This window comes from Bactrocera dorsalis, chromosome 3, assembly GCF_023373825.1.
Source record: "Bactrocera dorsalis isolate Fly_Bdor chromosome 3, ASM2337382v1, whole genome shotgun sequence".
In the NCBI taxonomy this organism is placed as follows: domain Eukaryota; kingdom Metazoa; phylum Arthropoda; class Insecta; order Diptera; family Tephritidae; genus Bactrocera; species Bactrocera dorsalis.
In genome coordinates this window covers 72,982,745-72,994,745 of record NC_064305.1, presented here as the reverse complement: position 1 = coordinate 72,994,745, position 12,001 = coordinate 72,982,745, and the positions used below count along the sequence as shown (strand labels likewise).

At 32.4% G+C, this 12,001-nt stretch overlaps 1 protein-coding gene and 1 pseudogene across 1 annotated transcript; both read left to right on the top strand.

Annotated features, from left to right (window-relative positions):
• Positions 1 to 3,100: 3,100 nt before the first annotated feature.
• Positions 3,101 to 4,747, top strand: LOC105223369 (muscle-specific protein 20). Its single transcript, XM_011201085.3, has 2 exons — positions 3,101 to 3,261; positions 3,616 to 4,747. Exons 1-2 carry the CDS (start codon positions 3,232 to 3,234, stop codon positions 4,138 to 4,140), a joined length of 555 nt encoding a protein of 184 aa, XP_011199387.1. The 5' UTR covers positions 3,101 to 3,231; the 3' UTR covers positions 4,141 to 4,747.
• A 4,692-nt stretch (positions 4,748 to 9,439) lies between these two features.
• LOC125777647 (uncharacterized) lies at positions 9,440 to 10,110 on the top strand (annotated as a pseudogene).
• Positions 10,111 to 12,001: the final 1,891 nt, after the last annotated feature.

Sequence of the window (12,001 nt, the reverse complement as noted above, 5' to 3'; positions counted from 1 at the left end):
TGGATTTATGAGTTTGACATGCAAGCAAATCAACAATCACCGCAATGGAAGGAAAAAACGAGCCGAAACCAGAAAAACCACGCCAAATCCGCTAAAAAACGAAGGTGATGCTCATTTTTTTCATATTCGTGGTTTGGTCTATTTACCATATTTGACTCTGTGTTGTTCTTTCTTGTTCCCCAAACTGAAATTGCCGCTCCTTTAAACCCGTTTGCAGTCGATAGAACAGATAAAACAAAATCTGCTCAAGGTGCTGAAGCCATTCCAAAAAATTCTTATTCCAAAAGAATTGAGGCAGTAATCAAAATTGGGTCATATTAAATATTCAGGAAAAACTCGTCTATGTCAACCAATTGATCACATGTGGAAGGAGATATTTTCAATAATCATATCAAATCAAACATGTGTTTGGAAAAATTTTAAAAAATATAATTTTAATTTACTGCCTTTAACTGTTTTGTATAAGAAACAATATTGGAATGCCGTAACAAATGAAAAAGTTGAAAAACAAAATCAGATGTGATCAAATGGTGAATAGATATAATAATGCTTCTCAAAAATTAAAAAATTAAAAATTAGTATATTGATAGCACTGGCTGGACCTCCATAAATGTGCATTATTAACAGAAAACGAAATTTTCTGCAATTTTTTTGATCCTTTCAACTATGGTTTGTCAGTAAAATTTTCTAAATATGAACAATGCAATCGGAATTTTCCAATGATATCATCACATCAATTATTCAATCTGCTTTTTCACTACAATGCATTTCGATGCAGTATAAGAAAAAAATGGGAAAGAATTTGCCCCAAATACTCGTACACCACAATTAAAAAGAAAAATGTACTATTTCGCTGCATGAACATGTAAAATATATACATACATAGAAACCTATAGCGAAGTTCGACAATGTTTACACGAATTAATGAGAGAGAAAATCAAATATTTCGTTTTTATACTCACATACAAACCGTAATTTTCCCACTACAACAACAAAATAATATGCAAATATTTAATGGAGTTACAGTGTGGTGCGATTTTTTATCACTGAAAATGACGTGTAATAGAGATAATAGTAGAAAGTATAAATGTACTTAGTTGTTAAGTAAACAAAATTAGAAGTAGTTCAGAGTAAAGATATAATATATTGAACACAAATTTAAATATCTCGTACTCAATAAGTGGTTGAAGGATAGGTATGGTCAACTGTTTTAAACAACTCGACCTAATTCTATAGCATTACTTCGTACTACCACAGTACTCGTTACACCAAAACTTCGAAAATAATAAATAATTGATTGAGCAGTCTGCGATTCACCATATCTCTTTTCTCGTTCTCCTTGCTGGTTTCTAAAATATTTCTTATGGCGTAAAGAAGAATTTTTCCATCAAAGAAAGAAGCCAACACATTTGAGAGTATATCTATTCTTTATTTATGCCCGAACTTACTTTTTATTCACTATATGTTTTTTTTCATATATTGGATTGAACTTACTCCTTAACTGAATATATCCTAAGGAGTTACGTGGGTTTACAGGTTTGAAAAAATCAGTTTTTATTGTATTATTACAACACTTCCACAATATTGTCTTAAATTTTCAAGTTGATCCGAGTAATAGTTCAGAGATATAGCCTTGAGAACTTCTTTTCTTGATGCTAGCTAGAATAACTGCACCGTCTTCAGAAGCGGTTTTCTATAAACTGTGTTTTCGAAGTCGGTTGGCAAGATTTATCAAGAACTGCTCAACTGATCTTCATGAAATTTTACACAGGCCTGTGAGATACAATTCTTAAATACTTGGAAGAAGAATTTTCTCTTTCGATATCAACTATTTAAAAACAAAAATGTCGCGAAATTTTCAATGAAATTTTATTTTTTTTGTAAAAACGTCCGCCAAAAATTTTCAGTTCAAGTTCGTTAATTAAGGTTTCAACTAAAACACGTATTTTTTCGGTTTAGATGAAGTTATCCAGCCAACGCGGGGCATCTTTTTTCAGAAGGGTCTCAAGATTGGTGTCGCAATAACCGAGTTTAAAAAATGTTTTACGCAAAAATTTCAGAATTTCTTTGTCAGTAATCTGTGTTTATGGAAATAAAAATTTCTAATGAAATATTAAATCGTTTATATGGGAAAAAATTTTTGAAAAGGGCTGTTTTCACAGGAGGAAACCGATGAAACCCCTTAATAAAATATCCTACGACGTAAAAATATATAAAAATTTTCACACACTTAAATCCTATTCCAGCATATTGCTTAATTACACATCGCTACTGTACTTTACTGCTCAGTGAAAGGAATGTAAATATATATTTTTCTCAAATGCTTCGTATAATTGGTCCACATTTTCAGGCAATTCAATTAAAATTTTTGATTTAAAGCGCTAAAACAATCATAAATTGTATTAAACCAACAACAAAAATGTACAGCAAATGCAAGCCTTTGTGGCACAATCAGTAAAATAAATAATAAACCGCTAGATTCCATATTGGAAATAAACCAAAACTAACCGAATATTTTTCGCTTTAAATTAGGACAATCAAATGCCAGATGCAAAGCGCGAAAATTCGTTGACCATTTCGAAGAGGGAAGCGAATTGCTATGAAATTAATAAAAAACTCGAGAAATTCATAAAAGTACTTGAAAATATTTAATGAACATATACATACGTATCTATATACATAAATATAAACTGATGTGTGGCTGAGCGCTTCATGACTGGAGGGCGCGCAGCCGACGCTGCCGCAAAATATTTAATATACGAAGTGGCTATTTTCAAAAACTTGTGTGAGTTTATTTCGCTAAAATTAAACAAGCACACTCATCGTGCCGCTCTATAGCTAAATAAAACAATAGCAACAACAGCAGGCATTATGCCTAACAACGTTGTACAAGAACTTACGCCCACGCCATTTCATGCGCCAGCCAGCCAGCTGAGACCATAACGGATTGCGGCTGAGCAACGGGAAAATTTCTCATCACAGGTATTTTTGGAAAAATGCTATCATGCTCAGCATATGCATTTTGTTGTTGTGATTTTGAGATTTTTACAAAATTATTCCGCATTTTTGTTATTGAAATTTTGAGCGAACGAAATCGACTCTCCGACCACTTTATAAGCGACGAACACAGCGAGGCAAGGCATCAGTAACAGACAGTCTTCCTTCTAGCGAGGATCACAAGTAAAAGCTTCAAACTCTTCCAAAAAAGCAACAAAAACACAAACACACAAAATGTCTCTTGAACGTGCTATTCGTGCTAAGGTGAATATCATAGAAAAAAAATATGCAAAAAAATTAAGTGCGAGCAAAAAGGATATTTTTTAAAGCAAAGTGTTTTCAAAAAAAAAGTCACTTAGTGAAAATTTATAGTGAATAATTTAGAAACGAAAAATGACATTGATAATTTGTTAAATTTTAAATTATGTGAAACTTTAACGGTTTGACACATGCTTAAGAACGAATATACTCCACATATTCGAAATGTTTTCGAAAATAGTATTCAAAACACTTGCAACAAGTTCAAAATATGGCAGCAATATAATATTTTTATTAGTCAACTTTTTATTTGTATTAATTTATTAATTATTAACTCTTCTTTTTCTCCTCACCCTATAGATTGCTGGCAAGCGCAATCCCGAGATGGACAAAGAAGCTCAGGAATGGATTGAGGCTATTCTTGGTTCCAAATTCCCTGCTGGTGTTGAGTATGAGGAACATCTCCGTGACGGTCAGGTGTTCTGCGCTCTGATCAACAAGCTTGCCCCCAACTCCGTGCCCAAGATCAACTCCTCCGGCGGTCAATTCAAAATGATGGAAAACATCAACAACTTCCAAAAGGCCCTGAAGGAATACGGTGTACCCGATTTGGATGTCTTCCAAACTGTTGATCTGTGGGAGAAGAAGGATATCGCTCAAGTGACCAACACCGTCTTCGCTCTCGGTCGTGCCGCCTACAAACATCCCGAATTCCAAGGACCCTTCTTGGGACCCAAACCCGCCGATGAATGCAAACGTGACTTCTCTGAGGAACAATTGCGCGCTGGCCATGGTATCATTGGTCTGCAAGCCGGCTCCAACAAGGGTGCCACACAAGCTGGCCAAAACATCGGTGCCAGCCGTAAAATCTTGCTCGGCAAGTAAACAGTATACGCACAAAATATACGAAGGTGAAAGAATTCGAGCACACTAACAACGGTTAGTCTAACTGACGCGGCTCGTTAACCAACATATTAAATGACAAACAACAACTACGTTAACTTGTTGGTTTAAGCGAAAATTTTGTACTACATATTTAATTTGTATAATTTATAAACTGATTATTTTTATATTAATAAAATTATGATTTTTTATGTAATAAGTAAACAACAAAACAAACAAAAAAAAACTACACACCAAAACACACTCATACAAAACACACAATTTCAAAAACCACAACAATAAAAAGAAAAACAATTTTGAAAAAAATGATATTGATGTAAAAGTAACAAGAAGAAGAGGTAACACTATGGAATGTAAAGAAAAGTGAAACGCTAATTGTATTTTATACAAGAAATAATCTTAAGTTTATACTTAAGCTATTTTATATATAAAAAATAAATTGTTGAAAATGTATCTCATAAATCACACATTTGTAATGATGACAGAGCATCGATAATCAGGGAATGTTATTGAAATAAAGTGAAGAGCAAACGTTGCGGCAGCACTGATCACAACAACAAACGCCGAAACGAAACTCGTGAAAAAGTGATTGAAAATTGTGTTCTCAGTTATTGAGGGGTTCACCGGGTATACATAGGTGTTGAGAGAAAAATTGGGTTTATAGTTAAAAAAAAAAACTAGTTAGAAGTTTTTCAATTAAAAGCTGATACAGAAAACTAAGCTTTGACGACTAGTTTTATAGTTCTGACACACCGAAAAAATTATAATAAAAAAATATGTTTTTAAAGAATAGATATTCATAAAGATTTTGAACTTTTGTGGTACCTTAATATTAGTTTTTTCATTTCTAAAAGAAAGAAAGTTTGGGCTAACAACTTTATCTGCTATTTTTATTTATAAAAATGATGATCATGATTTTTAGCCTTTAGAAGTCATAAGAAATATAAAACAAGTAGACATCATTCTGTAAAATTAAAATATTAGTCTTGACAACATGCAAAACCTAAAAAACTGTCGAAGCAACATCACGCAATTTCAGCAAATCCAACTACGTACTCGCTATCGAAGTCAAACGATGAAACATAAACTCAAATATTGAGCTACACACCGAAATAGTTGTAATGCTGAGAATAAATTTAAGATTCTGAATGCACTAAAAGACCAAAAGAAATAAAGAAAACAATATAATTGGACACAATTTCAAAAAAACTATTTTTTAACTGAAAATATGGAATTTTATCAAAAACAAAATTAACACTAATCCCAACAATCCTAAAAAATACTATTCACAAACACCCTAAAGCAAAAAATAATCTTCGAAAAACTATAAATCTTCCACGTACACCTCATTTCTTTCAACAGCTTAATACAAAAACAATCATCGCAACAACAAAAACTGACATAAACAAAATGTTATTGAAAACTTTCCATGAAATTTGCCAAGATTTCATTTTGTAGTTAGAGCAATAAAAGTATTAACACAAAAAAGTAAAATTTTGATACACAATTACAATTACAACAATAAATTTAATCAAATTAATAAGCTCATTAATTTTTATTCAAAAACAGCATTTCCCGCAATATGCGCTGCAACTATTTCCGAGAACAACTATTTAGGGTTTATTAAGGAAATAGAAAAGCTTGTAACCTTCACTAAAAACAAAATAGTACATTTCTCTAAAGACGACATTTAAAATTTTTTCGAATATACAACAAAAAGAAAAAAAATTAGATTAAAAAGCGAAAAAATCGTCACATCAAAACCTTTTTTTTTTTTGTTTTTGTTTTTGAAAATTAATGAGCTATGCGTGGGCATGAATTTATGATACACACACATCTAGAGGCCTGGTTGTTTCACTTCATCTTGCACATGGAAGAAAGCAAAGAAAAAGGAGCAAAAATTCACCCGAATCCGTTGAGCTGTAAACCGACCAGCCAGCCGCCAAAAGCAAATTTCAAACAAATTAAATATTCAGTCTTTCCACACTTTCGTTTATTAAAAATTTTACAATTTTACACACTGAAATATATGTACCCACACATACATATGTACATACCGATTTGTTCATTTGAGTGTGTAAATTAAATTCAAATTAGAGCGAAAAAAATTTCAAAAGCCTGACAAGGTCAAAACACTAATATATTCGAGGGCAATCAGCATTTTTGTTTATCTTTGGCTGCAAGCTACAGTATGCAGGCACTCGTGTATGTACATATGTATGTATGTATATATATTTTTCGAGGAAAACTACGCCCAAACAGATATATTTTTTTCATGCGTAAAATTAAAGGTAAACAAGCTGTCCAAATGAAATAAATTGTTGGATGCACGATTTAGTCAATACTTTAGAGGTACATGTATTTTTTTCTGATTAATATAAACCATAAATATTTTATAAGTTCAAAGACTTTCACATTAGAACCACTATATTTGCATACCTAATTCTTTTCTCTGTAGTCATTATCTATTATTAAAGATATGTGATCTTTAGATAAGTGCGCTTGTATATTCAGAGTTGATCAATATATAAAATAGAAATGCTCTATAAGAAGTAAGAAAGTATTTGTAGAAAAAAAAATTTAAAATTTTATTTGAGAAAAACCTCTCAAGAACTGAAAAATGAGAGATTTTTCAAAAAAACTGTCGTCTACCAGCTTTTAAGTTTTGAATAGGTTTTCAGCTATTTAGTGAGGTCTACCATAGTAACATACTCGTATGAATATATCTATATATGTATTCACCACCTTCCTTTTGCTTTCCCGACCTCAGTTCGCCCGTAATTTTTTTCCCTTAATGTTTCTTATTTTATCTCTCGTTTCCGATGAATTTCAACCGATTACAGATTTCTTTCTTTTTTATCATTTTCAAAGGCATTCGTCTATTATTAGAAATTAAAATTTAAAACTCTTTGATCAGCGTCGATAATTTAGAAGAAGAATCTAATTAAAAGTTATATTAGAAAATATTTTTTTCAGAAAAAAATTGGTTGATTATTTTCACCCCGTTCATTATTAAAAAAAAAGAAATATTAGAAAATTTAAATTTCAAATTCTCAGACAAGAATTTTAAGATCAATGAAGAAAAGTCTAAGAATGCCCACTTAAAAATCGACTTATTGATCAAATTAGCTTATGCAGTTTTGTTTTTAACAAGCACACCTAGAAATGAAGGGTGGGCCACCTATCGTTTTAAATTTGAATTATCTATATTTCGACATTGGAAACGTCAAATACCATTTGGAAAGTGACAGATATTCAGTAAAAAGTCTAAAATTTACGAAATGGGTCGTTCACTATTTTACAGTTCGCAGATTGGCCAGAAGGTCGTTTGACCGAGGATGGTCAGTTTTACCGAAAAATCATCTTTACGGACGAGGTTACGTTTACAAGCAGAATTGTCTCATTTGGGGCACAGAAAAACCGCACGTAATCGTCGAGAAGCCAATGCACCCAGCACGAATCACTGTATTGTCTGGATTTTGGTCTGGTGGAATTATCGGCCCATTTTTCTTCGAAAATGAAGAAAGAACCGCCGTAACCATCAATGGTGAGCGATATCGCGAACCGAACCGAATTTGGACAACATTTGGCTCCAGCAGGACGGCGCTATGTGCCATACAGCAAACGCTACACTCAATCTTTTACGCCCTATCTTCGAAATTTAAAATTTTATATGGCCCACCCTATACTTGTAGCTAGCTTTATTGAAGAAAATAAGAGAGATATTAGGAAGTATGGACTATTTTGTTAAACATTCTCTACGAAAAAAAATACTTCTGAACATATAAGAATTAAAGAGCTTACGATTATCGAATTTATTACTATTTTAATAAATTATTACATTCACAAGATAATAACAATAAAAAATTTTATAAAAAATTTGCAGCTGCGGGAAATTGAAGCTTCGCATATAATGATATTCAAATAAACTTGTGTAATCAAATATATATATCCGTAAATTCTATATATTTATTATTTATATTTATCAAATAAACTTCCAAAAATTTGAATTTACATTAGTGGGCGATCGTTATTTGCTTTTAATAATTTCTATGATAAAATATTTGAGGTTTATGGCGTGTGTACGCAAGTAAATATTTTTATTGCTAACCAAATAAATGTGTATGCAAAAGATTAAAAAATAATAAAAAATAAATAAAATAATTAATTAACATTCGAAAGGCTGTACTGCTATTAGATATGTCATATGTACACCTACATATTTTTTATAGAAACAAATGTATGCATTTAACGAGAATACATTACAATACCAACCACATGTTTTATTTACGCCTTTTATTGCACAAAAGCATGTTAAATGCTTGTTTTGCTTTATTTATACCCCATGAAATTCCCTAAGTTTCTCCAAAGCTCAGCAAAAAATAGCAAAACGTAAGCAAAATAAATTGCAACATTGACAGTGAAAATTTGTATATTTCGAATTTTTAGAATTTGTTTATGTGTATGCAAATTTAAATAGTCATAAGTTTTGTGTAGGTGTTTTATATAGTATCTCTCGGTTGCAGGCCAGCGCTCACTATAAAATATATGTTTTTATATTGTTATGGACGGATTTCTAAATATAAACACTCAATTAAATAATGCAAAAATAAAATAAAGTCTTTTCTTTTCGCAATATTTCTGTCAAGGTTTATAGCTTATTCAGAAATCTAATTAGAATAAGTTATGAAGAAATAGCTTATCAAATGAAGAATTTATGAATAACTTTCATGCTTTCAAAATCCACTTTTTCGCTCTCATAAAAAGAAAAGCCATTTACTTAATTGAGCGGCGGTGAAAGAAACTGAACTTGAGCAGTTATTAATAACGATTTATTGCTCCGTTGACATAAAAATGTTTATCAGTTTAGTTGGATCTATTAATATGTCTATCCGCTTTTTCAAAGAAAATTTTTTAGCTTTAATTTTTTGAAGATTATCACCTACAAATGTTGGCCGCGGCTACTTCTCAGATGTTACCGAAATATTCTTCAATAAAATCATTGGTTGATTCGATGTGCTGAAAGTGGCACCGTCTTGTAGAAACCAAATATCGCCGAGATCACGATCTTCAGTTTGCAGGCATCAAATAGTCGGTTATCATGACGCGATAACTTAATGATAATAATGATACCGTAGAATATAAGTTTGAATGTATTTCGAATATATGACCAATAATTTAGCTTTATTTCATATTTCCAAGGTGTCAATCGTTTGACACCCACAAAAACGTTGTAAGGCAAAAAAAAATATTCCAGCCCCATAGATAATGCGCTCACCAAATGTTTGCTTGCTGCCAAAATACTGGTTCTGTAAGCAAGTGGCAGAAAACTCAGTTCTTATACTGAGGAACATTCTATGATACTTAGTAAGTTCCTATTTCTACCCACTACTAAACCCATTACCACAGATTTTAGAAATTCTATAGAATTAAACTAAATTCGGCCCCCAGTATTGCTTTCCCGTACAGAGTAGAGTGGGAATGGGGCGACGTCGACAAGGACGCATGGATTAGAATATATACGGATACGGTCCACTGCAGTGTCTTTTAAGCGGAGATCCCAGCAATCAAAGAAAGTCTTGTTGTTCTGATAGGGAGCGTGTTCACTACAAAGAAAATATTTATATACATCTACGGTTAGCCAAGAGGCGTTGAAATTACAGAAGTATTTTAGGGTCTCATCAAAGTTAATGAAATAATGCCTGAATCTCTTAATGAACTTAACATCGTATTTCACGATAAACCTGCAATGAATTCCAGGACATAGTGATATCTTTGGTAACTATAAAGCACATGAACTAGACAGAACAGGCACAAACTTGCAGTTAGACCCCGTAAAATAGGGTACTTACTTGCCACTGGCCACTTGTAGATATTTAATCGACGAAGATATTATGAATTTAACTGATTCTCGAGTGGATTCAATCCATAACTTGTACAACAAGCAGTTAAACGCGGCATGAAAAGAAAAAGAGCCGCAGATGCCGAATATTAAAATTCAAGAGGAATGATATAAGAGCTCTAGTAGTGGTGTTAACAGTACACTGTCTAACTGGCAGACATGCCAACAGACTAGGTGCAGCATACACCATACTATTGTATATAGAAGCTGTCAGGACTTAGAAGGAGAGAAGACAGCAAAAGAATCGCAACTAATCGATAGAGGGTTTTCAGATAAAACTTTGTATACTGATGAACTATATACATCAGAAGCACGGAGAGATTCAGAGTGGTGACAATAGAGTGAGGAAACATTAGTCCCCAGGGTATCAGAATAGGCCTATTAAAGATTTAGGTGTGTCGTCACAGAGCCACTCTACCAACCTACCTACCTTCTTCAATAAGTTAATTATTTTATTGGCTGTATGGCATGTAGCGTCGTTTTAATGGAACCAAAGGTCGTCCACATCAACATCTTACAATTTAGGTAAGAAAAAATCATTAATAATGGAATATGTACCAAATATTCGCTCGATCCATAGAGCGCCCCAAACAATGGTTGGTGAATTATCATCACTCCAAACACAATTTGTTTATTAACGTACTTATTAAACCAAAAGTATGCTTCATCGCTGAACAGACACAGCCCTCGATGCGTTTCTCCAGAGTACATATGGTAAGCCTGTTCATTATGAAATGGCAATCTAAACTGAAATGAAAGCAAGTATCAACTGTCAAAAAAAATTAATTTTGAAATAAGTATTGCCTCATTGAAAACCACACGTCTAAAAAACACGCATTAACATTCACTTTTAAATTCAGAAATGTCAAATGGTTTTAATGCTTGCTAAGTAACCCAAATCACCGGTCGAGGAAGATAAGCCGTACATCAGAAAGCAAAATATTGCGTTTCCATTCGCTAAACTGTATGGGTAATATGTTGAGTGAAAATTCCACCAAAACTTATTTAACTACGTACAAAATAATTTATTCTAATATCTCATACACCAAAATATCTCTTGAATAAAGTAATGATGTCGGTGAGATTTGGTCATGAATCTTTAGTCCCAAAAATAATCTTACGCAGACATATCATTTGTGGAAATACTTTTTTTTTATGCCACACATAAACTTCAACTGTGTCTGATGCCTGAAAAAAAGTTGAACGTGGAAAAAAGTTTTTCACAGAAGCAGACCATCGTTGGTAAACAAAATCTGGAAATAAAAGAAAAGTTTTCGGAATGACCCAAATGTATGCTGGAATTATACACTGAGAAGCGTGTCTACATATACATATATACATATAAATATATTTTAGTCTAAATAACAACTTTTGTTGCACAAATATTTTTTTATGAATGTACACATATTACGGATATATCAGGGACATTAATTCCATAGCAAATGCTTAAGTGTTAGAAATGTTCATTAAGTTTTTCTTTTCTCTGTATCTTTTTTTCACTTTCTTTGGTGTTTGCGCAAACACTCTTAAAGTTTAAGCTTCTTAATAAACAATATCACAGCAAAAATAACTACAACATCAGAGCAGCTGTCCGCAAAGCACAGACATTATAACACTATGAATAGATGAACGAAGATGAGCTGACACTTAAGTACCGAGCAGACAACATTTGGGAAACTGTGTCAGTATTATATATATATATGAAAATAATAAACAAACAAGAAATTGGGAGAAAATTGCCGGATTTGTCATGGTAATGAATGTATAAGTACTATCAAACAAAGGCTAACAAGAATTGGGCGTCTCGGAAATGAAATTATTAAGGCAAGAAAAATAAACATGAACGGATGATATAAACTCTTTGAATAATTGATAAGTTTTATCATCCCTTGACTAAGATCAATAATCGCATACGGACACGCTTATAGCGGTCGAGACGCT